The 26,803-nt window shown below is 35.1% G+C and overlaps 1 protein-coding gene across 1 annotated transcript in view; it reads left to right on the top strand.

The window, feature by feature from the left end:
* Window positions 1–26,803, top strand: part of APLF (aprataxin and PNKP like factor) — an 86,183-nt gene that overhangs the window by 16,229 nt on the left and 43,151 nt on the right. The window contains exons 2-4 of the mRNA XM_065891656.1: window positions 10,033–10,205; window positions 19,502–19,646; window positions 20,180–20,312. Of these exons, the coding sequence (XP_065747728.1) occupies window positions 10,033–10,205; window positions 19,502–19,646; window positions 20,180–20,312 (451 nt within the window). The remainder of the gene's footprint in view (window positions 1–10,032; window positions 10,206–19,501; window positions 19,647–20,179; window positions 20,313–26,803) is intronic.

The raw sequence follows: 26,803 nt of genomic DNA, 5'->3' as shown, positions 1-26,803 counted from the left end.
CCCTCTGCAGTATTTTTTTTTTTTATCACATTTTCCAAGTCAGGATTCTTTTGCCATGTTCTCTTCTTTAAAAAAAATTCTTGAAGTTAAAACTAATTGTTTCAACTTATCTTCACAAGACGTTTTAGTGCCTTCAGTTGAGTAGAACTTTAGAACTGAAAGCAATCTTAGATTCAGGCTTTTGTATGTGGGAATTTGATTTGGGCCAGAGCTGGCATTGCATGTAAATGGAGAAGAGAACTTTTTATCAGTAAATGGTACTGGGACAGTTTGTTGTTTGTTTGGGCAAGAAAATTAAAAAAATAATTAGACCCCTACCTCAAACCATACACAAAAATCAATTCCAGATAGATTAATGTGAAAGTCAAAACTGTAAAACTGTTAGAAGATAACGTAGGATAAAACCTCTATGACCTTAGAGTAGGGAAAGGTTTTAAAATAAGATATAAAAAGCAGAAACTGTAAAAGAAAGATTGAAAAAAAGCCAATTACATTAAAATTAAGAACCTTTGCTGATCAAAAGACACTATAATGAAAATGAAAAATACAATGGGAGAAGATACTTAAAACATATAATTGACAAAGGAATGATATCCAGAATTTATAGCAAATGCTTTCAGTCAATGAGAAGAAGATAATCCAATAGAAAAATGGGCTGAAGATTTGAGTGGCACATTGCAGAAATGGAAACTTGACTGGCTAGTAAACATGAAAAGCAGGTGCTCAGCCTTCTTATTAGATGGAGAAATAAATGAAACCACAATGAGATACGATTCCACACCCAACAGATGGGCAAAAATGAAGAGTCTAACAATTTCAAGTGTTGGGGGAGCAGTAGAACAAGTGGAATAGTTATGAGCTGTGGCTGGGAGCTTAGATGGTGCAGCCACTTTGGAAAATAGCTTGACGCTATTTCCTGAAGATGAAGGCTTGTATTCCCTGCAGGCAGACCTCACGCACACACAGGTACCAATAGATATGTACAAGAGCCTGAAGAGCAAAATTGTTTATATGATAGCAAAACACTAGAAGCAACATAAATTTCCACCAACAGTAAAATCAATAAATATATTGTGATATATTAATTTAATGAAATGTAGTACAACAGTGAAGATACAGTACTGTGAAAGCTGAAAAAGCATGGATTAAAATCAGGAACATAATACTGAATGATGAAAGCAAGCGTTGGAAGAATATTTACAGTGTGGCTTCATTTATGTAAGATTAAAAATCCTACAAAGTAAACAATATATTCAGGGTCATAAACATAGGTGGTGAAACCATAAAGAAAATCAAGGAACTGATAAACACAAAAATCAGGATAATTACATCTGAGGAAACTGAGAAGAGAGTGGTTAGGTAAAGACTCCTTGGTAACATCAAAGGTAATGGTAACATTCTTAAACTGGGTCCACACATAATATCTTACATGTATTATGTCTCTAAAAAATTATTATGGAATATTTATAACATGAAAAAAGGGTAAAGAATAGTACAGTATATTGCAGTTATTTCTGTAATGCCAAACTACCAAACATTGGAAGACATTAAAAATGTTTTTTTAAGGAAATGTGCAGTTCTAGTACTAGAATTTGATTGCTCTTTTAGAAAAATATTTAACTGGGTTTTGGATTTTATTCCAAGAGTTACGAAATTCACTTTATATTAGTTGAAGGAAAGCTGCTTCTTGGACTTAGTGATATACGTATGGGTTCTTTGCTTTATGTAATGCTTGATTTCTTGTTTATATTAATATAGTTTCAATAAAATACCTATCCCCTTGAAATAGATTTATTTATTTAATCAGCATCTTATTGTAGCTGCACCTTCAAGATGCAATTTAGAGAAGTTTAGAGGAATTCTAACACTGACTTTGTTAATGGAAGTTTAAGATTAGAAGTAATGAGTATGAGATGGACAGATAACTTCCAGTTTATTCATTTTATCATAATGTGTGCTAAATATCACTTATTCTCTGTTCTAGTCAATCACAAATTATTTGATCTGCTAAAGCAAATTATATATACAACTGTAATAAAGTGTTGAGAGAGAAGTTTTAGTTTAAAAAACTTTGTAAAATTATATAAATAAATATAGCAGATATTTTGATGATCCCTTCTGTATGCTGTATACTCCACTTTATGTTTAAGTAATTAAATGTTTTTTTGCTTTCCCTCAAATTAGAAATCTAAGTAAATAAAAAAGTAGCTTTGACAATGATAGATGAATGCAATTAGGGGAGTAACTAATTTGGACTTTTAAATTGGATGAATTTGTCTTTTTTTCCTGCTCTAATATTTCCCTTTAGAAAAGCCTCTAGCTCTTAGCAGTTCTTGGAAATAGTGCATGAGGAGATAACATTAGCTCATGGGGAGATGATGTTCGCTTTTTTGTGTGTCGTTTAAATTTGATGTACAGTCTGGTATCAGCAGGGAGAAAATGCATTCTGAAGGCAAAATGATGATGTTCTTTGTAAATGACTGTATCACCAGTGGTTAGTTATGTCATCAGGGTGAATTTATAGCTGTCAATGCTTTTTTTCTTTTTTTTTTGCGGTACGCGGGCCTCTCACTGTTGTGGCCTCTCCCGTTGCGGAGCACAGGCTCAGTACGTGCAGGCTCAGCGGCCGTGGCTCACGGGCCCAGCCGCTTCGCGGCATGTGGGATCTTCCCGGACCGGGGCACGAACCCACGTCCCCTGCATCGGCAGGCAGACTCTCAACCACTGCGCCACCAGGGAAGCCCTGTCAGTGCTTTTATTTCATTTTAATAAAAACTTACTCTTTGGTTCTTGGATGATTGAGAGAGTAGTTCTAAACTGTGTATAAATTGCAAAAGATATGTATTTTTTGCCATTTGGTATTAATTCTCAAAATATGCAGCTTTGGGTGATTGTATCTTTTCTATTGCACAATGAAATTTCTGAGTTGTGATTGTTTTACTTCCCATGAAATTATGGGTGCACTTGTAAAATAACTATAAAATACTAAAATAGCTTTTCCACAACTCATTTTGTTTTTTAAAAAAATGCTTTCCAAATTAAAAAAACACAAAATAAGAGGGAGCGCTTTTTTTCGGTATACATCAATCTTTGTTTAATATTTAATGATAATTCCAATAGAAAGCTATAGAAAATTGATTTGCATTTTAGTTCTAGTCCTTCAGGGATAATGCATCCTTTGCACCATTTCTTTTTTTTTTTTAACGTCTTTATTGGAGTATAATTGCTTTACAATGGTGTGTTAATTTCTGCTATATAACAAACTGAATCAGTTATACATATACATATGTCCTCATATCTCTTCCCTCTTGCATCTCCCTCCCTCCCTCCCTCCCTATCCCACCCCTCTAGGTGGTCACAAAGCACCGAGCTGATCTCCCTGTGCTATGCGGCTGCTTCCCACTAGCTATCTTTTACATTTGGTAGTGTATATATGTCCATGCCACTCTCTCACTTTGTCCCAGCCAGCTTACCCTTTCCCCTCCCCGTGTCCTCAAGTCCATTCTCTAGTAGGTCTGTGTCTTTATTCCCATCTTGCCCCTAGGTTCTTCATGGCCATTTTTTTTCTTTTGTTTTTTTGATTCCTTATATATGTGTTAGCGTACGGTATTTGTTTTTCTCTGACTGACTTCACTCTGTATGACAGATTCTAGATCCATCCACCTCACTACAGATAACTCAGTTTCGTTCCTTTTTATGGCTAAGTAATATTCCATTGTATATATGTGCCACATCTTCTTTATCCATTCATCTGTTGATGGACACTCAAGTTGCTTCCATGTCCTGGCTATTGTAAATAGAGCTGCAGTGAACATTGTGGTACATGACTCTTTTTGAATAGAGGCAGAAAATGTTGTGTCTGTCTTCTCCTTTTTTATAAATATTGATAAATTTTTGTCATTTTATAACTTTTAAGAAACAACCTTTTGGACTTCTTGTATGTGTGGCTTTTTAGTTGGAGTGTATATTGTTTGATATAGATTTTTTAAAAAAGCTTACTCAATGAGTAATAGTTATTTAGATGTGAGTTTTAGGAGCGAACATCAGATTTCTTGGTATGTCATTTTTGCTGTTAGTTCTGGGATCTCCTGTATGAACATTTTTAGAAAAAGAAAAAGATGATCACGGAGCACACAGATTGGTCCACTTTCTTTGTGGATGATTTGCTAAATGCCTAATATTTAACCACCTATCATTTAAATATTAAGTGCTTTCAGCTGAGGAAAAAATACTCAAACTGACTGTTTTCTTGACTTTGGGTTTGTGATGTGTTTTTAAAGAAACGTAATCATTTTCCTTTCTTAAGTATTTTACCTTTTCTTCTCTTACAATTTTATGCCTTTGTATTTAACATCTTAGCTTTTATAAACTTAGGAGTATATCATTATTTAATATTGTTTAGAGATTCATTTGAATCTTTAAAATACTCATGAATAAGAACATGGTCTTCTCTTAGCTTATAAGAAGGAAACCTCATTTAGAGAATATTCAGGGTTCAGGCAGAAGATATGTATATTCCTGTTTTGACTTTTGTCCTTCCTGCTACCCACCATTCCTCATGGGTGACCATGGCATATACCCGAGGAAGGGGAGGCTTCACTTTAAAGGCTGAGGAGTAACAGGGAACATTTCCAAGACCAACAACGTGCAAAAACACTCAAAAGCTCTTGCCATATGCCAGAGAGCCACATTGAGAGATAAATTAGGGGTGGCTGATAACATAATGAAAGGTTTCTAAACATTACATTTCAGTTATAACTTAAAAAAAAATCAATTCACAGCTCTTTTTAGGAATATGATGTTGCATAAATTACACTGCATCTCCATTGTTATGCCATCTTGTTTATAAAATTTTATATTAATATAGTTTATAAAATGACTGACCAATGAAATAATTGCCTACCAAATTTATATAGCCTCTGTTTTTAACTTCTACTTCTACCCTTTCTCTCCAAATTTTATTTTACTGCTTTCTTTAACACAGACTTAAAGGAAATAGAAATGTTTCCAATTGCAGAAACACCTAGGAAGGACTTAACCAGATCCTCATGAATTTTAATTGCCAGAACTAGATAGACTATATTCATTGCAGCTTTCAGAATTGTCTTTTTTTCCTTTTTCTTTAATTTGAGCATGTAGGTAACAGTGCTTATTTTCCTGGCAGCTTTTGCTTTAACATTCCCTATTCTGTATTAGTCTCACCGGCCTGCCCCAGGCCTTGGTTAAATGTACTGTTTAGATGGTTTAGCGTCTAAAATGTAGTTATTTTCTTTCCTAATTTAGCTAAGTAGTTTTTGGTTCCTTTCCCCAAATTCCATGATTCTGTGGTTAATTTAAAAGTATATTATCGTATGCTCTTGGATTAGAAGAATCAGTATTGTGAAAATGACTATACTACCCAAAGCAATCTACAGATTCAATGCAATCCCTATCAAGTTACCAATGGCATTTTTTATGGAACTAGAACAAAAAATCTTAAAATTTGTATGGAGACCCAAAAGACCCTGAATAGCCAAAGCGGTCTTGAGGGAAAAAAACGGAGCTGGAGGAATCAGACTCCCTGAGTTCAGACTATACTATAAAACTACAGTAATCAAGACAATATGGTACTGGCACAAAAACAGAAACATAGATCAATGAAACAAGATAGAAAGCCCAGAGATAAACCCATGCACCTATGGTCAACTAATCTATGACAAAGGAGGCAAGGATATACAATGGAGAAAAGACAGTCTCTTCAGTAAGTGGTGCTGGGAAAACTGGACAGCTACAGGTAAAAGAATGAAATTAGAACACTCCCTAACACCATGCACAAAAATAAACTCAAAATGGATTAGAGACCTAAATGTAAGACCAGACACTATAAAACTCTTAGAGGAAAACATAGAAAGAACACTCTTTGACATAAATCACAGCAAGATCTTTTTTGATCCACCTCCTAGAGTAATGGAAATAAAAACAAAAATAAACAAATGGGACCTAATGAAACTTAAAAGCTTTTGCACAGCAAAGGAAATCATAAACAAGACGAAAAGACAACCCTCAGAATGGGAGAAAATATTTGCAAATGAATCAACGGGCAAAGGATTAATCTCCAAAATATATAAACAGCTCATGGAGCTCAATATTAAAAAAACAAACAACCCAATCCAAAAATGGGCAGAAGACTTAAATAGACATTTCTCCAAAGAAGACATACAGATGGCCAAGAAGCACATGAAAAACTGCTCAACATCACTAATTATTAGAGAAATGCAAACCAAAACTACAATGAGGTATCACCTCACACCAGTTAGAAAGGGCATCATCAGAAAATCTGCGAACAACAAATGCTGGAGAGGATGTGGAGAAAAGGGAACCCTCTTGCACGGTTGGTGGGAATGTAAATTGATACAGCCACTATGGAGAACAGTATGGAGGTTCCTCCAAAAACTAAAAATAGAATTACCATATGACCCAGCAATCCCACTACTGGGCATATACCCAGAGAAAACCATAATTCAAAAAGATACATGTAGGGCTTCCCTGGTGGCGCAGTGGTTGAGAGTCCGTCTGCAGATGCAGGGGACATGGGTTCGTGCCCCGGTCTGGGATGATCCCACGTGCCGTGGAGTGGCTGGGCCCGTGAGCCATGGCCACTAAGCCTGCACGTCCAGAGCCTGTGCTCCGCAATGGGAGAGGCCACAACAGTGAGAGGCCTGTGTACCACAAAAAAAAAAAAAAAAAAAAAAAAAACACATGCACCCCAATGTTCATTGCAGCACTATTTACAATAGCCAGGTTGTGGAAGCAACCTAACTGCCCATCAACAGATGAATGGATAATGAAGATGTGGTACATATATACAATGGCATATTACTCAGCCATAAAAAGGAACAAATTGGGTCATTTGTTGAGACGTGGATGGATCTAGAGACTGTCATACAGAGTGAAGTAAGTCAGAAAGAGAAAAACAAATATCGTATATTAACGCACATATGTGGAACCTAGAAAAATGGTACAGATGAACTGGTGTGCAGGACAGAAATTGAGACACAGATGTAGACAACAAACGTACGGACACCAAGAGGGGAAAGCAGCGGGTGGTGGGGGTGGTGGTGTGATGAATTGGGTGATTGGGATTGACATGTATATACTGATGCTCATAAAAAGGATGACTAATAAGAACCTTCTGTATAAAATATATATATAATTCAAGTCATCAAATGAAAATAAATAAGTAAATAATTTTTTTAAAAAAGTATATTATGGTATTTGATCAGAAGAAGTCATGTGAAGTGACAGCTAAAGTTACTTTTGTGATTTTCTTGGGATTTTGAAAGCCAGTAAGCTCACGTGCCGAGCTGCTTGCTTCCAGGAGCTTTTTAGCAGATGAAAGTGGATTCTGTTTGAAATTTAGTTTACCTAATTGTACCGATTATAATTTTAAAAAATCATTTAATATGACATCTTATAGAGAATGCAGTCAAACAGTTTTAGGGGTGACTCTATTTAAGTGATTCAACAGGTAGCATTTTTATTAAGTACATTAGACTTCAAGCCTCACTTCTTATAGTACACTATTTGGAACCGTTCCTGAGATTATTCACTGATTGACAGTTGAAATATCGTTGATTCTTCCTGCTGCTACAGGCTTCTGTAGTCATTTTAATCTTAGACTGTTAGAACTGTGTTAGGTAGTTATCTGCACCCATGGACCTTGGAGTCTAGTGGTGATTTATCAGATGACTGTCTTTGAACTGATAGGGACTGGTTCCAATGGTTCAAGCAGAAAGGTGGGGTGGGATAAGACATTACTGAGGCTGTAGTAAACAAAAGAGCATTTTTGAGTAGGTCTCGATGATTGGATCAAAGATTGTATGTATGGGGTGAAGATTTTGGTGTATGAAGGTGAAAGATGAGGTTGCAAACCACTGTAGATTTATAAAGAGCCTCCACTGCTATGCTTTGCTTATATTGGAGAAGCATCAGAGGCCTTATGTAGGGAAATGTAAAAAAATAACTTAGGAAGCAGTGAGGTAAAGGAAATCAGGGAGACTTGATATGATGTTAGCATAAGCAAGAAATGCAAGCAGTGGGTAAGAGTTTGAACTAGGGCAGTGACTGCAAATGCTAAAGAGAGATGGACTCGGGATACTTCAGAGGTAAATGATCTGGGACTTGACATTTGAATGGGATGAAAGAATGTTGTAGATGTTCAGTAAAAGTTTGTGGATATTTTGGTGTGTTTTAATATATAATCGAAACTAAATCAGAATATCCTGTATTTACGCTTGAAATACCCTATGCTTTTTCCATAGAAATAGACATTTTAAGAAATAAAAACAAATGAAAAATAAATTATAATGCAAAGTAATCTACCTAACTTAACGACATTATTTGCTTCATGTTTTATAACAATATTCTAGACTTGTTTATATCTTACTTAGTTTATATTCCATAAATGATTAAGATTTTTTAAAAATGTAAGTAACTATATTTAATAAAAATTTTAACCAAGTTTCCCAATGAAAAGAAAAATTTTTGAGGGGTAAAAAGAAAAAAAATACTGATGCATTTCTAGAATTTCAAAATACATTAAAAAGAGGACTATTATAAGCTTCCTTAATTTTTCCATAATGAATATTTTTTACAGTAGGAACAGAAGTTTTTACCTACTGAATTTATACTCATTTCTAGTCAGTTCAAACTCAGGGTGAATAAAACGTGTCTTAACACCTATAGATATATTAAATGGTTGGGATCAGAAAAAGTTTTTTTTTGTTTGTTTGTTTTTGTTTTGTTTTTTTTGCGGTACGCGGGCCTCTCACTGTTGTGGCCTCTCCCGTTGCGGAGCACAGGCTCCGGATGCGCAGGCTCAGCGGCCATGGCTCATGGGACCAGCCGCTCCGCGGCATGTGGGATCTTCCTGACCGGGGCATGAACCTGTGTCCCCTGCATCGGCAGGCGGACCCTCAACCACTGTGCCACCAGGGAAGCCCCAGAAAAAGTTTTGATGTGTGAAAATTTAGTTGTATCTCAAGATACTTTAATGAAGTACAAATAGAAGAACTGAGAATGTTTGTCATATGTCCAATCTCAGGGTGACATTTACCTTGCTTTAAATGGAGAGATGGTTGATGTCTCTAGAAAAAAGTCATTTATACTGATGAAGTAGACAGATGAATGGGTGGTAGAGGGAGTTGCTCTATGTAAAATTCTTTTAAAAAACTGAAGATCTGCATTAATGTGGATTGCTTTGGTATATGCTAAAGCTTATTAAAAGGCCCAGTGGTTTAGATGACAAGAAGGCTATTCTGGAGATGGCTAAATTCAGCTTGATTTTAATTAGAATTTTTAAGATGCCTTTCAATAGGTGTTAATTATGGAGGCAACTCTCATTATCTTTGCTAACATGAGGTGATCAGTGGAAACATAATTCAAAATAGGGGATATTGTAATAGCTTTGACATTGAGATATATTTACCTCTTGCAATTTGAATATGGATGATGATCTTCAGAGGGGAATTTCATTTAAACAAAATAAGAAGATTCCTCTGTGAGGAGTAAAGAAAAAAGGTATGTTGTTTGCTTGAGAACTTTGATCAAGAATTTCCTTCCCATAGTTTCTCATTTTTTAATCATAGTAAGAAATTATTAGGGGAAAATAAGCAGAAGAGAATTTTCAAGAGATTAGTGAATTTTGGATATCAAAATTGGGGGACTCAGTTTCCATACTGATAATTATTTTTCATGTTTCTCTTTCCAATGTCCAGTCATCTCTCAAACAAAATAGAAGTATCTTTTAACCAGTTAATTGATAACTTTGCTTTTTTCTTTGATTCCTAGAGAAATGGGAGGTATGTTACAACTATTTTTTATGTTTAGATAATAATTATGATACTTAGAAGTGCCAGATTTATTAGACTTTTAAGTGTAAGTTTATACTTAGAATTGTTTTGACACAAATTTTGAATCAGTTCATATTTAGTTGTAGTTTTGTCATGATTTTGAGTTACTACATCACTGTATTCTTTTTCTTTAATTTGTTAGATACATACAAATCCGTGCTTTTATCAGTCTTCTGAGAAGAGCCAGCTCTTACCATTGAAGACAAATCTATGGCACTGGTTGAATCCTGGAGATAGTTTCTCTTTATTAGTTGACAAATACATTTTTCGTGTTTTGTCTACACATTCTGAAATGGAAGTGGAATGTACTTTAAGGTAAGATTGCCTGATGAAATGCAATTAAGTAATGGTATTTGTAATCTAATTCCTCAGTCATCCACAAAACCTTCAGTAGAAACCACTCTAGAATTCAACTGTATTGGCGATAGGTCTTACATGGTGAGCGCGTGCGTGTGTGTGTGTGTGTGTGTGTGTGTGTGTGTGTGTTTCTAGAAAACATTAGATTTTGGAAACTTATGCCTCAATAGTGATTGCTTCCATATGTTTTATCTTTTACCATTGTGTTTAGAATATATTTCGCATCTGACAATAACCAGGATAGTTAATTTGAAACTGACTACATTTTCTTAATCTTTTTTTTTAGTTTTTAAAATTTTCTTAAGGTATTAACCTCTGTTTTAGATTATGCTTGTATAACTCTTATTTCTTATAAAAATAACAGAAAATATAGAATAGGGAAACGGATGAAATGAGGTTACAATAAATAGCTGATGTAAAATTGAAATTAATGCACTAGTTTTGTTGAGGCAGTCATTAGCAGATTATTCGCCTTTGTTTTAGCTTTTAAATTATAGAATACTTAAACTGGACCTATAGAAGTAGATAGACAAAATTATATAGAGTGTGTTCTTTGACGGCACTGGTATTAAATTTAAAAATCAATAAAAATACAATATCTAGGAAAATCTTCAAGTGTTTTTTTTTTTTTTGCTGTACGCAAGCATGTGGGATCTTCTTGGACCGGGGCACGAACCCGTGTCCCCTGCATCGGCAGGCGGACTCTCAATCACTGCGCCACCAGGGAAGCCCTCTTCAAGTGTTTTGAAATTAAACAGCACATACCTAGGTAACCTCTGGATCCAAGAGAAATCACAAGGGCAATTAGAAAACATTTTGAACAGAATAATACTGAAAACATAACAAAAACATTTGTGAAATATATCTAAAGTAGTCCTTTGAGGGAAATTTATACTAAATGCCTATATTAGAAGAGAAGAAAGAGGTAAAAATGATGCCCTTTGCTTCTATTTTAAGAAGATAGACAAACAGGAGTAAATTAATCCCAAAATAGGCAGAAAAAAAAAAGGAAACAATAAGAATAGGACTAGAAATCAACGAAATAGAACATAGACAAATAACAAAGAAGATCAACAAAGCCTAAAGTTAGTTTTCTGAAAAGACTAATAAAATTGATAAAATTGACAAGGCTTACCAAGAAAAAGAAGCTGGAAAACACAAATTATCAATATCAGGAATGGAAGAGGCAATATCACTACTGATCCTGCAGACCTTAAAAGAATAATGAAGAAATAATTATGTAAAACTTTATGCCAGTAAAACTGATAGCCTAAATGAATGGATGCATTCCTTGAAAAACACAATTTACCAAAACTGATACAGGAAGAAATAGAATATCTGATGAATCTTATGTCCATTAAAGAAATTGAGTTCCCGATTTAAGAATTTCCTGCAAGGAACTTCACTAGTGATTTCTCTTAAACTTACAAGGTACAAATAATACCAATATTATACTTTGTTCTCCAAAATAGAAGAGAGTACACTTCCCCACTCATTTTATGAAGCTTCCATAATCCTGATACCAAAATCAGACAAGAACATTACAAGAAAAGTAAATACAAACCCACATTGCTTATAACAAAATATTTAGAAGTCAAACCCAACAATGTGTGAAATGGATTTTAATACACTATGACCAAGTGAAATTTGTCTAAGAAATGCAAGGTGAATTTATCATATATATATAAAAAAAAACCAATCAGTGAAATTCACTATAACAGATTAAAGAACTGTCATTCCAGTAGATGCCTAAAAACAATTGTGACAAAAATTTAATACCTGTTAAAAAAACCTTAGAGAAAACTAGGAAAAGAAGGAAATTTCCTTCCTATAAAAAAATACTTAGTAGTGAAGTATTGAAAAGTTCTCTCCCTACAGTTGGGAACAAAACAAAGATATCCATTTGCACAACTTCTATTCCATGTTGACTGGAGGTCCTAGCCAGTCCAGTAAAGCAAGAAAAAGAAATAAAGTGCATCATACTGGAAAGAAAGAAGCAAAACTGACTTTATTTGCAGATGACATGATTGTCTATTTAGAAAATCCTGAGGAAGCAAGGCACAAAACAATACCTACTGTATAGTGACATTTATATTACGTTCTAGTATAAGAAAACTAATCCATCAATGTTTATTTCTGGAGGATTGACTAGGAAGGGGGACCACAAGGGAACTTTTTGGGGGTGATGGATATATTCTCTGTCGTTTTAAAAATTATAGTTGATTTATAATATTATATTAGTTTCAGGTGTACAGCATAGTGATTCAGTATTTTTATAGATTATACTCCGTTTAAAGTTATTACTGAGAGATGGCTGTAATTCCCTGTGCTGTACAATATATCCTTTCGCTTATCCATTTTATTCACAGTAGTTTTTATCTCTTAATCCCATAACACTATCTTGCTCATCTCCCTTCCCTCTCCCTAGTGGTATACACTAGTTTGTTTTCTATATCTGTGAGTCTCTTTCTGTTTTGCTATATACATTCATTTGTTGTATTTTTTAGATTCCACATATAAGTGATAACGTACAGTATTTGTCTTTCCCTGTCTGACTTATTTCACTAATGTAAAACTCTCTAGGTCCCTGCATCTTGTTGCAAATGGCAGAATTTTATTCTTTTTTATGGATGAGTAATATTCCATTGTGTGTGTGTGTGTGTGTGTACGTGTGTGTATGTATATGTATATATATGTATCTTTGTATAACAACAGGCCATTCATCTGTTGATGGGCACTTGGGCTGCTTCCATATCTTGGCTGTTGTAAATAGTGCTGCTATGAACATCAGGGTGCATGTATCTTTTCGAATTAGTGTTTTTGTTTTTCTAGGATACATAGCCAGGAATGGAATTGCTGGATCATATGGTAGTTCTATTTTTAGTTTTTTGCGGAACCTCTGTAGTGTTTTCCGTAGTGGCTGCACCAATTTGTAGTCTTAAACAGTGCACAAGGGTTCCCTTTTCTCCACAGCCTCACCAACACTTGTTATTTGTACACGTTTTGATGATAGCCATTCTGACAGGTGTGAAGTGATATCTCATGGTGTTTTATTTGCATTTCTCTAATAATTAGTGATGTTAAGCAACTTTTCATGTTCCTGTTAGTAATCTATATGTTTCCTTTGGAAAAATGCCTATTTAAGTCTTCTGCCCACGTTTTGATCGGGTTGTTTGGCACATGGCTACACGGAGTTGCAAGGAAAGCTGGGCAATGTAATCTCTAGCTGGGTGGATAGCCATTGTTAAAGGTGCTTATAGATCAGTGCCATTACCACTTTGCTGACTGTTATGCAAATAATGTCCACTTAGCCTCTGATGGTTAAATGCTAACCACCTGGCCTCTACAATTCTAGAATGCTGTCATCTCCATTGATGCTAAAGAGCCTTGTTCTTGGCAGCCTGTCCTACCATCAACATTGACCTATAGAGGCAGTTACCATTGAGCTCTTCAACACTGCCTCACTAGTATGTACCTTATAGCTTAGTGTTCTGGGCCCTTCTGGGGAACATGGTCAGGTGGGGGATTCTCTAGTCTCATGTAATAAGTCCATTTTAGCATGCCCACCTCTTAGAGCCTATTGACCCCCTTTTCAGTATCATGCCAGGGCATTCTCTATTTCTACCCTATTTACTGTAAACATATTCTTTTTCCAAGCATGAACAAGCCATTTCAGCTGTATATTAGGACTGGCTTCAGGTGTCCTTGCCAGTATCTTAAATCCCAGGTTGCAGGACAGGTTGCAGTGTTTTTTTTCCAGTTTTATTCTGCATCCCCTGTTTTAGCATCTTCAAGATCTATGCTTGGGCATGCTCTTCTGGTTTCTGTCAGTACATATTAGCCAGGTCCTGTAGCTCTTTAGTAAATATTTGCTTTCCTGTTGAAGTAGGGACAGTACTTTTCTAGTCAGGTAATGATGAGTTGACCTTGGTTATTGGAGTAGAAGCCACGAGGGGTGGGAGGGCAGGTCTTGAGGAAGGCAAGTATTATCATGACAGGTATACCATTAGGAGGCAGCTGCCTGGTCTCCAGACAAAGAAAGGCTGCTATCCTCTAGCAAGGGGGAGTGAACCATGTCTTAGACTGGGGAAGTATTGAAATATATTTTAGACATTTTTTGATACCATTGGGATTCTCATATATTTTAGAACTAGCTCCATTTTGTAGTGTCTACCTCATAAAAACACCGTTGTACTGTTGTGTAAGATTTACACGTATGAAGTTTTTAATCTTCACAACCATCTTTATAAGGAATAGGTACTGTTAAAATCCCTATATTACAGATAAGGAAACTGAGACACAGAAGGTTTGAGACTTGCCCAAGGTCTCATAGCTAATATGTGACAGAGAATTCAAATACAAGCTGACTAGGACTATAGCTCTTACTGACTTCCCTGACTGTATAAGAAAGCTTACTATAGCAGTCATTCTAATAGTGAAGACACTTGAAGAGTGGCTAAATAAATTTGGTGTAGTTTTAAAATGGAGTGAAAGTGAATGAACTAGAGAGAGCTCCAGGTTGAAATGTGGATAAATCTCCACAATGTAATGTTGAGGAAAAAAACAAACAAAAAGATTACATATATATAAAGCATACACCGTTTGTATATAGATATATATTACATATTATACCTGTGTATTATGGATTATTTGGATTACTTCATGAATAATATATATATTATGTGTGTATATATATATATATATATATATATATATACACAAGTAATGGATGTATACATATAGTAGTAAAAGTATAAGGACATGCATGTGAATAATAAAATCAGAATAATTTTCCTTCAAAGAAGGGATGAGAGGGAGAGGAACAAGATTGAGGCTGGACACAGAGGAAGCTTTGATTGTATTTATAATTAATCTGGAGCAAATATGACAAAATGTTTCTCTTTGGGTGGTGGATACAGAAGTATTTATATTAATAGATAGGTAGATAGAATATATACATTATATTTTCTCTATATTTCTACATGTTGAAATATTTTTAAATTTGAATAAGAACAGAAAAGAAAACCTATGTGCTTTGTGTCAGTTGTAAGGACCCCTGACATCATTGTAAATTTTTTCTTCCAACCAGTTATGAATTTAAGAAAGAGATTTGAACAACAAAACAACCGTACAAAAGCTTGTCATTTCTTTAGGTTCTCACTTCACTCATGTCAACATGCTTTTCATGTAGTGTTTACATTCTGTATAATAAATCCCCTTCATAATGAACTCAATGAGAGCATATGGGTCTGTATATATCAGCTCTAGTGTGTTCATTTTTCACTCTTTTCTGTATATGTTTCTATGAAATTATTCTGTGAGAAGTACTAAAATCCATACTTTTTTGAGAAGTCGAAGTAAGAAAGCCAAAAAAAAGTTTTAGATTTTAGCTAATTAAATTTTGACGTATTTCATATAGAAGGACCAACATTAATTTTGCATTCCTATTGCTTCCCCAGTAGTGGGTGCTTAGCAGGCATTGGCTTCTTGAATACATGAATGAAATATTGTATAACATTTTCTTTATCTGAATTTCATTGCTGATAAGGAAGTATAACATTCTCTCTCTAGAGGGATTATTTTCTTTAAAACACTGTTGAGGAAAGGAAAGTAAATCTTTTGTACCAAATTACATTTTTCTTTCAAATTGTTAAAGTTCTTAATACTTAGATTCCATGTAAATAGCTAATTTTAATCACTTTAATTTTGGACAGGACAAAACAATAAAATGTTGATGAAAATGCCATTGTAATATGAAAGTGTGCATGTTTACAATTCATTTATAATTATTTTAAAACTTACTTTTAGATCCAGCTCATACATATTAGCAGTACATTTTGTATTAAAGACAAAATATATAACTTATATTTAAATATAACTTGGAATGTATCTTTAAGAGTTAAGAATAACTTAATTGCCAAAACAGTCTTTAAAAAGAAGAAAAGAGTTGGAAGATTCACACTTCATAATTTCAAAACCTGCTACAAAGCTACAGTAATCAAAACAGTGTAGTACTGGTGTGAAGAAAGACATACAGGCCAGTGGAATACAGTTGAGGGTCCAGATATAAACCCTTACACTATGGCCAGTTAATTTTCTACAAGAGTGCCAAAACATTTAAATGGAGAAAAGAGTAGCCTTCTCAATAAGTGGTGCTGGGACAAATGCAAAAGAATGAAGTTAGACTCCTACCTCACAACATAGAAAAAATAAACTTAAAATGCACCAGAGACCTAATATAAGAGCTAAAACTATGAAATGCTTAGAAAAAAACACAAGTATAAATTTTTGTGACCTTGGATTAGGCAATGATTTCTTAGATATAAGAACAAAAGCACAAGCAAACAAAATAGATAAATTGGACTTCATCACAGTTAAAAACTTCTGTGCTTCTAAGGATACCATCAAGGAAGTGAAAAGACAACCCACAGGAGAGAAAACATTTGCAAATCATATATCTGATAGGGGACTTCTATCTAGAATATGTAAAGAACTTTTACAGCACAGTAATAAAAAGACAACCCAATTTCAAAATGCATACTAAATTTGAGTAGACGTTTCTTCAGGGAAAATACCCGACTGGCCAATAAGCACATGAAAAGATGCTCAACATGAAATGCTAATCAGAGCCACAATGAGATACCATTTCACGTTCAGTAGGGTAGCTATGGTAAAAAAGACATAATAACAAGTGTTGATGAGGTTGTGGAGAGATTGGAACTCTTATGCTTTGGTAGTGGGTTGTAAAGTGTTAATGCCTCTTTGGAACATATTCTGGCAGTTCCTCAAAATTTTAAACGCAGAATTACATGTGACACAGCAATTGCACTCCTAGGAATGTACCCAAAAGAATTGAAAACATCTGTATACAAACAACTTGTATGATTCCATCTATATGAAGTTTCTGAAAATGTAAATCTCTAGAGACAGAAAGTAGATTAGCAGTTGCTGGGGCTGGAGAAGAGAATGGGAAGTGACTGCTGATGCATATGGGATTTCTTTTTGAGGTGATGAATATGTTCCAAAATTAGATATTGGTGATCATTGTATAACTTTGCACTATACTAAAACTATTGAATTTTATACTTTAACAGCATGAATTTCATGATTATGTGAATTATGTCTTGATAGCTATTACCAAAGAAAAGGGTAACTCATTTACCTTTGTTATATTGTATTTAGATTAAATTCCAAGTTTTTATTTTTTAACAAATTCTGATTACACTGTATTATAAATCTGTGATAGTTGATTGCTTGAGGAGGAAGTATTTGAAGATAATTTAAGAATATGTCCATATCACAGTGACAATATTTATATTTAAATAAAAGTATAAGAGAATAATTTGCACTTTGATCTATTTGAAACTAAATGTTGGAATTTTGTTCTGGGATAGGATTTTTTTTGTTGTTATATTTATTCTTGGTAAATATTAATAAAAATTCCCTATGGCTATAGGATGTGTGTGTATTAGTCTTGAATTTATGCCAGAATAGAAAAACTAGAAATGGAATGGATGATGTTGCTTAATTTGTAACACTGTAAGTTGTAAAAAGCCATTGCATTTCTCTGGAGTGTTTCTTAATATTTTTCAAATTAAATATTAAGAAAGTTTGAGGAAAAAATCAGAATTTGGAAGCACACCTGTGTGTTGTGAGTAAAATGGATTTGAATATTGTGATGGGAGTGCAATTTCATGCAATCATACATTTTCAACTCTGAGTCCCCAGTGCCTGGCACAGTGTCTGACACACCCTAGGTATTTAAAAAATATTTATTGAATGAACTAAAACAGTGGTGTTGTAGGGATATTTAGTCTAAGTAAGTTGTTCTCTTTTGACTGATTCCTGCCATGAATTCGAGTCTGCCTTTGAAGGAGGTTATTCCTATAAGATACACTAAAACAAATAAAACAAGCCATTAATTATTCTTTTCTCAGCTAGACAAAGTTTTTTAATGTTAGTGTTACTGAGGAACATTTTACCCATAGTAAAATTCACCCCTTTTAAATGTATAATTCAATGCACTTTGACAAATTTGTGTAGTCATGTAAGTACCACCACAGTGAGATATAGAACATTTTCATTTCCCCAGAAAATTCCCTCTTGCCTCTTTGTGGTCATTCCCCTCCGCCACCCACTGTTTCTGGTGACTTCTGATCTGATTTCTGTCCTTGTAGCTTTACCTCTTCAGAATGACATATGCATGGATTCATACGATATGTACTTTTTGTGTCTGGCTTCTTTCACTTAGCAAACTGCCTTTGAGATTCATCCAAGTTGATGTACATATCATACTTTTTTCCTTTTTATTTCTGAGTGGTATTTCCATCTATATTTTCAAATTTTCAAAAAGATAAGTCTGGGGCTTCCCTGGTGGCACAGTGGTTGAGAGTCCACCTGCCGACGCAGGGGATGCAGGTTCATGCCCTGGTCTGGGGGGATCCCGCGTGCCGCGGAGCGGCTGGGCCCGTGAGCCATGGCCGCTGAGCCTGCGCATCTGGAGCCTGTGCTCCGCGACGGGGGGGAGGCACAGCAGTGAGAGACCCGCGTACCGCAAAAAAAACAAAAAAATGAAAAAACAAGAAAAAGATAAGTCTGTTGGATCATCTCTATGCATACATAAAGAATAATGATCCAGAACTTTGGATGATCTTACCACACTTTGCAGCAAGTAGGAGGTAATTGGTTCTGCTAGTATGTTCCACATGTGACCGTGGATGCTCCTGTGTCAGACGACAAGTTTGGGGAGATTTCACAAGTGGCTGCACTGGCCAGGACCCCAGTAGCAGCTGTGTGTGAACTTGACCTCAGGATTTTATTTCTTTTTTCTTCAAGAGCCTAACTAGCTTAGCTGATGTTCTTACAGTTTGCATTTTCTTTTTGGATACTTGGAGGAGATCTTAACTTTTATGGACAATCCGAACAAATACTATATAGTAAGTAAATAACTCTTAAGCCTTCATAGAGATGGCCATTGCCCATCTTATAAGTAGCTGTGGTTTCTAGGCCCATGTTTTGGAAAGATTAATGTATTTTATGGTGATAGAGTGGGCAGAAGATGAGGAACATATTCTAGTCTATGTATTTTATTCTAGCATACTATAATCTGCTTTTTTGTCTTCCTAAGTCTGAGAAAAGTAGCATAACCCATTAGTTAGATGTACTTGGGAGAATCACTTAATGATGGCATGGTAGGCAATAGAAATGTTTCAAATTTAAGTGATTAATAAATGAATTTCAATTGTATTTCATAGAAACAGTCAAATACTTGATGAAGATGATGTATTGAATGAAACGCCAAAATCTTCCTCGATTGATTTGCCTGATGAGACACCTGATTCCCCACAGCTGGAAAGAAGCACAGAAATAGGAAAGACCCAGACCGCTGCAAATAGTGTGGTAAGAAATTTAAGATCTCATCCATTTATAACATGTTCCTTAAGGAAAGAAAAGACAACTGGTATTAGACATATCATGACAAAATTTATAGCATTGATCTGCTTCTGCTCTTTGTAAGTTAAGCTCTAGAGAATATCACACTCGACCAACACTTCAACTAATAGAGATATTGAATTTCTTTCTTTGAGAACTTTGAGCAACTCAGTCCACAGTTGCAGATGGATTTCTTTTTTTTTGCGGTACGCGGGCCTCTCACTGTTGTGGCCTCTCCCGCTGCGGAGCGCAGCCTCCGGACGTGCAGACTCAGCGGCCATGGCTCACGGGCCCAGCCGCTTCGCGGCATGTGGGACCCTCCTGGACCGGGGCACGAACCTGTGTCCCCTGCATCGGCAGGCGGACTCTCAACCACTGTGCCACCAGGGAAGCCCCAGATGGATTTTTTTAATGGTAGTTTTCTGCAAGTAAATAATTTTTATGGTTTTATTAAGGATGCAGGATTATTTTTAGCAATTAATATATAGGTGCCTTTTTAGTCTTTCCTAGATGAAAGTAGAGACTTGAGTAAGCAACAGCCAGACCCTTCCCAGAGGAAAAGAATCCTTCCAGCGTGGATGTTAACAGAAAATCTAAGTGATCAGAACCTTTCATTACCAGTCATCAGTGGAGGTAGGTTTTGTTTCAAGAAAATATTTAACAGAATTTGAAAGTTTTTCTGAACAAATGAAGACAGAATAGCAGTTATGTAAGTGTATAACTTAGCCTAACATTTCTTTAGATGTGTTCATGAAGTCTAATTTTAAACATAAACTTTTATTTTATGCCATTTATCGAACACCATTCTGCTAATTATTATGATTATGATTATTTTTTAGTGGCTTAAAACAGTACCCATTTATTAGCTCACAGGTTTTTTAAAAATAAATTTGTTTATTTATTTATTTACGGCTGCATTGGGTCTTCGTTGCAGTGCCCGGGCTTCTCAATGCGATGGCTTCTCTTGTTGCAGAGTATGGGCTCTAGGCATGCGGGCTTCAGTAGTTGTGGCTCGTGGGCTCTAGAGCTCAGGCTCAGTAGTTGTGGCACACTGGCTTCGGTGCTCAGTAGCATGTGGGATCTTCCCGGACCAAGGCTCGAACCCGTGCCCTCTGCATTGGCAGGCAGATTCTTAACCACTGCACCACCAGGGAAGCCCTAGCTCACAGTTTTTTTTGTTTTGTTTTGTTTGTGGTATGCGGGCCTCTCACTGTTGTGGCCTCTCCCGTTGTGGAGCACAGGCTCCGGACACGCAGGCTCAGGGGCCATGGCTCACGGGCCCAGCCGCTCTGCGGCATGTGGGATCCTCCCGGACCGGGGCTCGGCAGACGGACTCTCAACCACTGTGCCACCAGGGAAGCCCTAGCTCACAGTTTTAAAGATGAGAAGTCCAGGCAGATTCAACTGAGTTGTTTGTTGAGATTTTCACAAGAGAAATCGAAGTGTCTGTCAGGCTGGGTTCTGACCTGGGTGTCATGAGAGAATCCCCTTAGAAGATTATTCCAATTGTGGAGAATTTGCTTCCTTGCAGTTGGAGGACTAAAGGACTTGTTTTCCTGCTGACTGTTGGCTGGAGCTCACTCTGCTCCTAGAGGGCATTTTTCTGTTCTTGCACTTCATTTTCAAGGCCAGCATAACACAACAGACCTTTCTCCAGCTTTGCGGCTCTCTAATTTCCCCTCGTTGGCTAGCTGAGAAAACTCTCTGCTCTAAAGGATTTGTTGACTAGATCAGGCCCATGTACATGGTCTCCCATTTAATTAACCCAAGATAAACTGATTTGTAACCTTAAAAATAGGTGCAACATTTATTTTGCCATATAACCTAGCGTAATCATGGGCATGATATCTCATCTTATTCACAGTCCTGGGGATTAGGGCAGGAAATCTTGGGGAGGGTTCATTTTAGAATTCTGCCAACCACAGTAATACATGGTCTTAATACATCGTCATTTAAGAATTATCTTATTACTGAATATTTATTCACTGTCTCAAATTGCAGTGTCATTAATAAGTGCGATTAAAAATCGTGAATATCTTAGAAGTCTACTCTTATTATTACTATGGTATAAATTGTAGAAAGGAAATTAGTTTATCAAAAAGTGTAAATATTAAAGGATCATGATATATGTTGCTAAAGCACTCCCTTTATACTACAGTGGAAAAAAAACTTTCGAAAAATTGTTCCCTGGTCAACTCTAGGTTTCACCCATTACAATATGTGCCATTTACATATGTAGAAAAATACTATTCATTTTAATACTGAAAGCAATACAGATGACTTATTAAAGTAAGTTTTCAAACAGACCTGTTGGGGTCATGTCTAAGGTAAAAGACAAGCACAGTAAGAGTGTTTAAAATTAATTTAATTATTTAATTAAACAAAAAACTACAGGCACACAATGGTACGTGCTGAAGGAGTCAAAGAAGATGAGACCAGTGTCCTAGCATAGTTCACTGTTATAGCAGATACCACAATGATTTATGTCATCTGCTGGGTATTCCCATTGATTCAAGATTATTAAAATGTTTGCTACATTGTATTATTCAGTCTGCATTTTATTTGCAACTTTTCAGTCATCTCAGGTTTAGTTTCTATTGGCTGCTTATTTTCCTTTATATGGCTCACATTTTCTTGTTTATGCTCTTGGATGTTATGAATGATAGAGTATAGAGACTTTGATTTTATATCCCTCTGTATAAATATTTTTATTCTAATAGGCAATTAACTGGGCCTAATGGGAAATTTACTTCCTGTTTTCTTAATGGGCATTTAATTCAGGCCCTGAACTCTGTTTCCTCCGTGTAGACAGCAGCTGCAGTCTCTGCGCATGTAGTTTAGCAACCAGCCAGGGATTTGGGTCAGTTTTAAATGTAGATTTTGGTTCTTGGCTCTCTAAGCCTTTCTTCCTTCTGGAATTTTGTCTTTAACTTTCTACCTACTCTGTTAGCCTCAAACTCAGCCCTCTGACCACTTAAGCCAGTAAGGCTGCAGCTTTCTGTCACCTGCGAATTGGGGGATGCCCTCAGGGAAAAAGTCATAAATTGATAAACCTCACAGACTGTAGTTTAATTTTTCAAGGTCAGACTCTTCATTTCTGCCTTTTTGGTTATTCTCTAGTGCCTTCAAATAGTTATTTTTTTTAAAAAAATACTTTGTCTAAAATTTGTAATGGTTTTGTTTGGGATGATCAGTTCAGTCAATCTGCCTTTTTACCTTGAACATTGTCTTTTATAAATTAACAGCACAATTGACAGTACAATTAACAGCACAATATATGTTAGTTGAATGTTCCGACTCTTACTATTTCTCATGTTCAGCATAGTGGTCATAGAAGTCTTCTAAAGTTTTTGATCAAATATGTTGTGTACAGAATATTCCTTATTTGATGCTAATTTAGGTTGTAGTAGGATCAGAGTGATCTTGTGGCAAAAATAGCTTATATATCATGTGGTGAGGGAGATGTGATTTAGTCTAGAGAATTTTCGTATTTAAATCTAAGATTTCCTGCTAAGTGTTTTATTCCAGGACAGTGGTTTTCAATCCCCCACCCCCCATCATTACGTGTATAATATATTTTTATCAGTAACATTTCTCATTAAGTGTGGTTCTTCTCAGTTTGCAGGACGGGAATGGGGGATGGTAGTGGAGAGGGGGCAGCACTTTCCCTCAGTAGAACCTTTTCTCTAATATAGAAAGAATATTATTTGACCAAAAATTGGACCAGTGTGAACTGCCTCCTTGCAAACAAGTTCTTTTCTTTCAGAGTTATTTTGTACTCTATCTGCTTCTGTACTACCATTATTACATGACTTATAATCGTCTAAAATATATTTGCTTCAAATTATAAATTTGAAGCAAATATCCATTAATTTTCACTTGATAAATGCACCATATAAAATAAGAAGCACTTTTTTGGGCACCTCACCTTGAAAATACAAATGAGTAATTTGACATTGATTTGGACAGGAATATTATATAGTACATAATATACTTAAAATGCTAAAGCTTCAAAATAAGATTAAAAAGTCTTTGCATTCAGGCATGTCTTAAAAATTCAGACTTTGGGGGAATACTTAAAAAAGTGAAGTTAGGTTACTTAACTCCTTTAAAGACAGAAAGATTTAGAAGTAAAGGACAGTTTCGTACTTGAATCCAGCTAATTAAAGGTTGGAATAATTTGACTTTTTCTGCTGTGTAGTTTTTATTGTTATTGTTCTGTTTGTTTAAGTAATATATCATCCAGGTCAATAGACTGATGCTAATGATTTTGAAAAATCAATTTCCAAGATGCATTTTAGGCTCATTTAGATGTAGGATACTTTCTTATGTCTTTTGCAGCTTTAGTACTCTATTGTGTTCATTGATCTTTATTTAGACTATCTGAAACCATCTTGATATTTTGGAACCATCTGTGACATTAATTACAGGACAAATAATAATGTTAACTGATGTTAACTACCTTTTTTAAGATCATAATAAATGCCAGAGCTATAATTGAGACCTAGTTCTGTCTGGCTCTAAAGCCCATGCTCTGAACCATATCACTATACCTGGATGGCCGCCTAAATTTACCCTCTGTATGCTTTGGGGGTTTGGTTTGGTTTGGTTTTTGCTTTTTATTTTCTTAATATGCCCTTGCATTCTCTTCTAGATGTTTTCTCAGTTTAACTGTTAGTTTAATTCTTATATGTACGTGACTGTTTGCTGTGATCAGGCTATCCTTTCTGTCTTTCAACCAGTATACTTCTAATTTATTTACTTTTCTGGGTCCCCAGGTACTAGCCCTTAGATGTTATCATGAGCTCCTCAGGCCTGGGCTAAAATTTTTCCATGCCCCTTAGTGATTGGTAAGTGAATATAAATATTTGGGCAAAGGGTATTAGAGCCTCCCCTCTCTTTGCTTCCATTTGCTTCCTCAACCTTCTAGACCCCAGGACAAGTTAGAACTCCTAGGGTATGACACTCTTGCTAGATTGAAAAGGCAGCTTTTGTATTTTCACTGGTTATCATGCAACCCTTTAGTATTCTTCTTTCCCCATCTTCTAATCCTCCAACATGGAGTTATGAAAAATGGCACATGCTGATAAGGTTGAAGTAGTAAGTAATCCCCAAACCATTTAGTTTACACTTAATTTTGTACTCTGAATATTTTCTGTATGACAACACAATACAGATTATAAATATTTAACTGACATTGTTTAATTTGATTATGGTTCAGTTTACTTAAAGCTCTTCTTATTCTTTATAAACATTTACTTTATTTTAAGCATCCTTGTTAAATGATCTAATTAATTCTAATCATTTTTTAGCCTCTTGGATTTTCTAGCTGTATAGTCATATCTACAGAATTATGATAATTTTGGCTCTTCTGATCTATTTACTGCTTTTAAAAACATTTCTTATTTCATAAGTTAGATCCTATAAATTTTAAATAAAAATGGATAAAATTGGCATCTGTATTCCTGATTTTAACAGTAATTCTGTTAGTGTTTCAGCATTTAATATGATTGGTATTTGGTTCTGATACTTATCATGTTTAGTGTGATTGACTGATTCCTTTAGGAATAACTGTTGAATTCTTTGAAAAGAAATTTTGTTATAGAAACAGTCCTGCATTTTCATATGATAATGAAATTAATGATGTTGGTAGATTTCCTAATGTTGTACCATGCTTGTGTTCCTGGAATAAGTTAATTTTACTGTGGTGACTTATTATTTTCATGCTGTGCTAGATTTGCTGATATTTAGTTTAGGACGTTTGTATCTATATTCATAAGTGTGGTTAGTATTTTTCTCCATTTGTGCCATCCATGTCAGATTTTGACATTAGAGCTATGTCAGCATTGTATAAAGTGCATTAGGAGATTTTTTATATATGCTCAAGGACAGTTTGAATGACAGAAATATTCATTTCTTTATAGAACTTTCCTTTTTCACAATCTAGGCTCGTGCCTACTTTTAGTAGTTGATAGTTCTGGCATAGGAATAGGTAAGTTAGACCAGTAAAAAAGAGTGAAACACCCCAAAGCAGATTAGAATAACACACATTTAATATATAAGAAATTATCAGTTAAATTGATGGGGAAAGGATGCATCATTTTTAAATATGTTGGGAGAATTAGCTTTCCATTTGGAAGAAATAATAATAGAGCACTCACTGCTCATGCCATATTCATAAATAAACTTCTATTGAATTAATAACCAATGTAAAAATTGAAACTATTAAGGCATTTGAAGAAAATATGGGGAAATATTTTTTATTACTTCTGGGAAATGGTCTTAAGATGATGAGGAGCCTAGAACCATAAGGGAAAATTTGGCAGATCTATTTAGATTAAAGGTAAAAAAAAAATTTTAATGCAAAAGACACTGTAAACAAAGTCAGAGGCAAATAGCAGACTGACAAACAATATACTGGGAGATATTATCTGTCACAGTTATAAAATAGATAGAAGGTTTTTAATAATTGTCTACTTAGTAACACAAAAGAAAGAACTTGGTAGAAATTTGGGGCATTGTATATGCTGTACTACAGAAGAATAAATAGAAACAGCCAATAAATATATGACTACTATCAGATAGGGAAATGTAAATTAAAACAACCAGATACCAGTTTCTGTTTATTAAGCTCATCAAAATCTCAGTAATTGATAATATTCAGTACTGACCAAAATGGGTATCAGCAAACGTGGTTGGTGGAAGTATAAGTTGGTATAGCCTTTTAAAGTTATTTAGAGACATTAAATAGAGATATTTGCCAATATCTCTTAAATCTTTAAATGTATAACACATTTTGGTCCAGAAATTCCAGTTCTAGGTATTTATCCCAGAGAAATAATAGCATGTATACTTTTAGCCCTGTATATATTTATGTATTTGTAAATATATTTGCTTATTCTTAGGAAAAAGTTGAGAAGGATACGCATCAAATTGTTACTATAACTGTTAGAAGTGGTTTCTTTGGAGGATAAAATTGGATGGTTGTGATTTTAATGACATATATGCATATAGTTGAGCTAGTATTCATATAGTATTAGTGTAACTGATCATGTAAGTAAATGCAGTTAGTAATTGTTTAAAATAAACTGATTTGCTCTAATAGCTAATTTCTTTTATATTTC

The sequence above is a fragment of the Phocoena phocoena genome, chromosome 14 (assembly GCF_963924675.1).
Source record: "Phocoena phocoena chromosome 14, mPhoPho1.1, whole genome shotgun sequence".
In the NCBI taxonomy this organism is placed as follows: Eukaryota; Metazoa; Chordata; class Mammalia; order Artiodactyla; family Phocoenidae; genus Phocoena; species Phocoena phocoena.
Note: the sequence above shows the minus strand (reverse complement) of the source record. Positions and strands in the feature narration are given on the sequence as shown.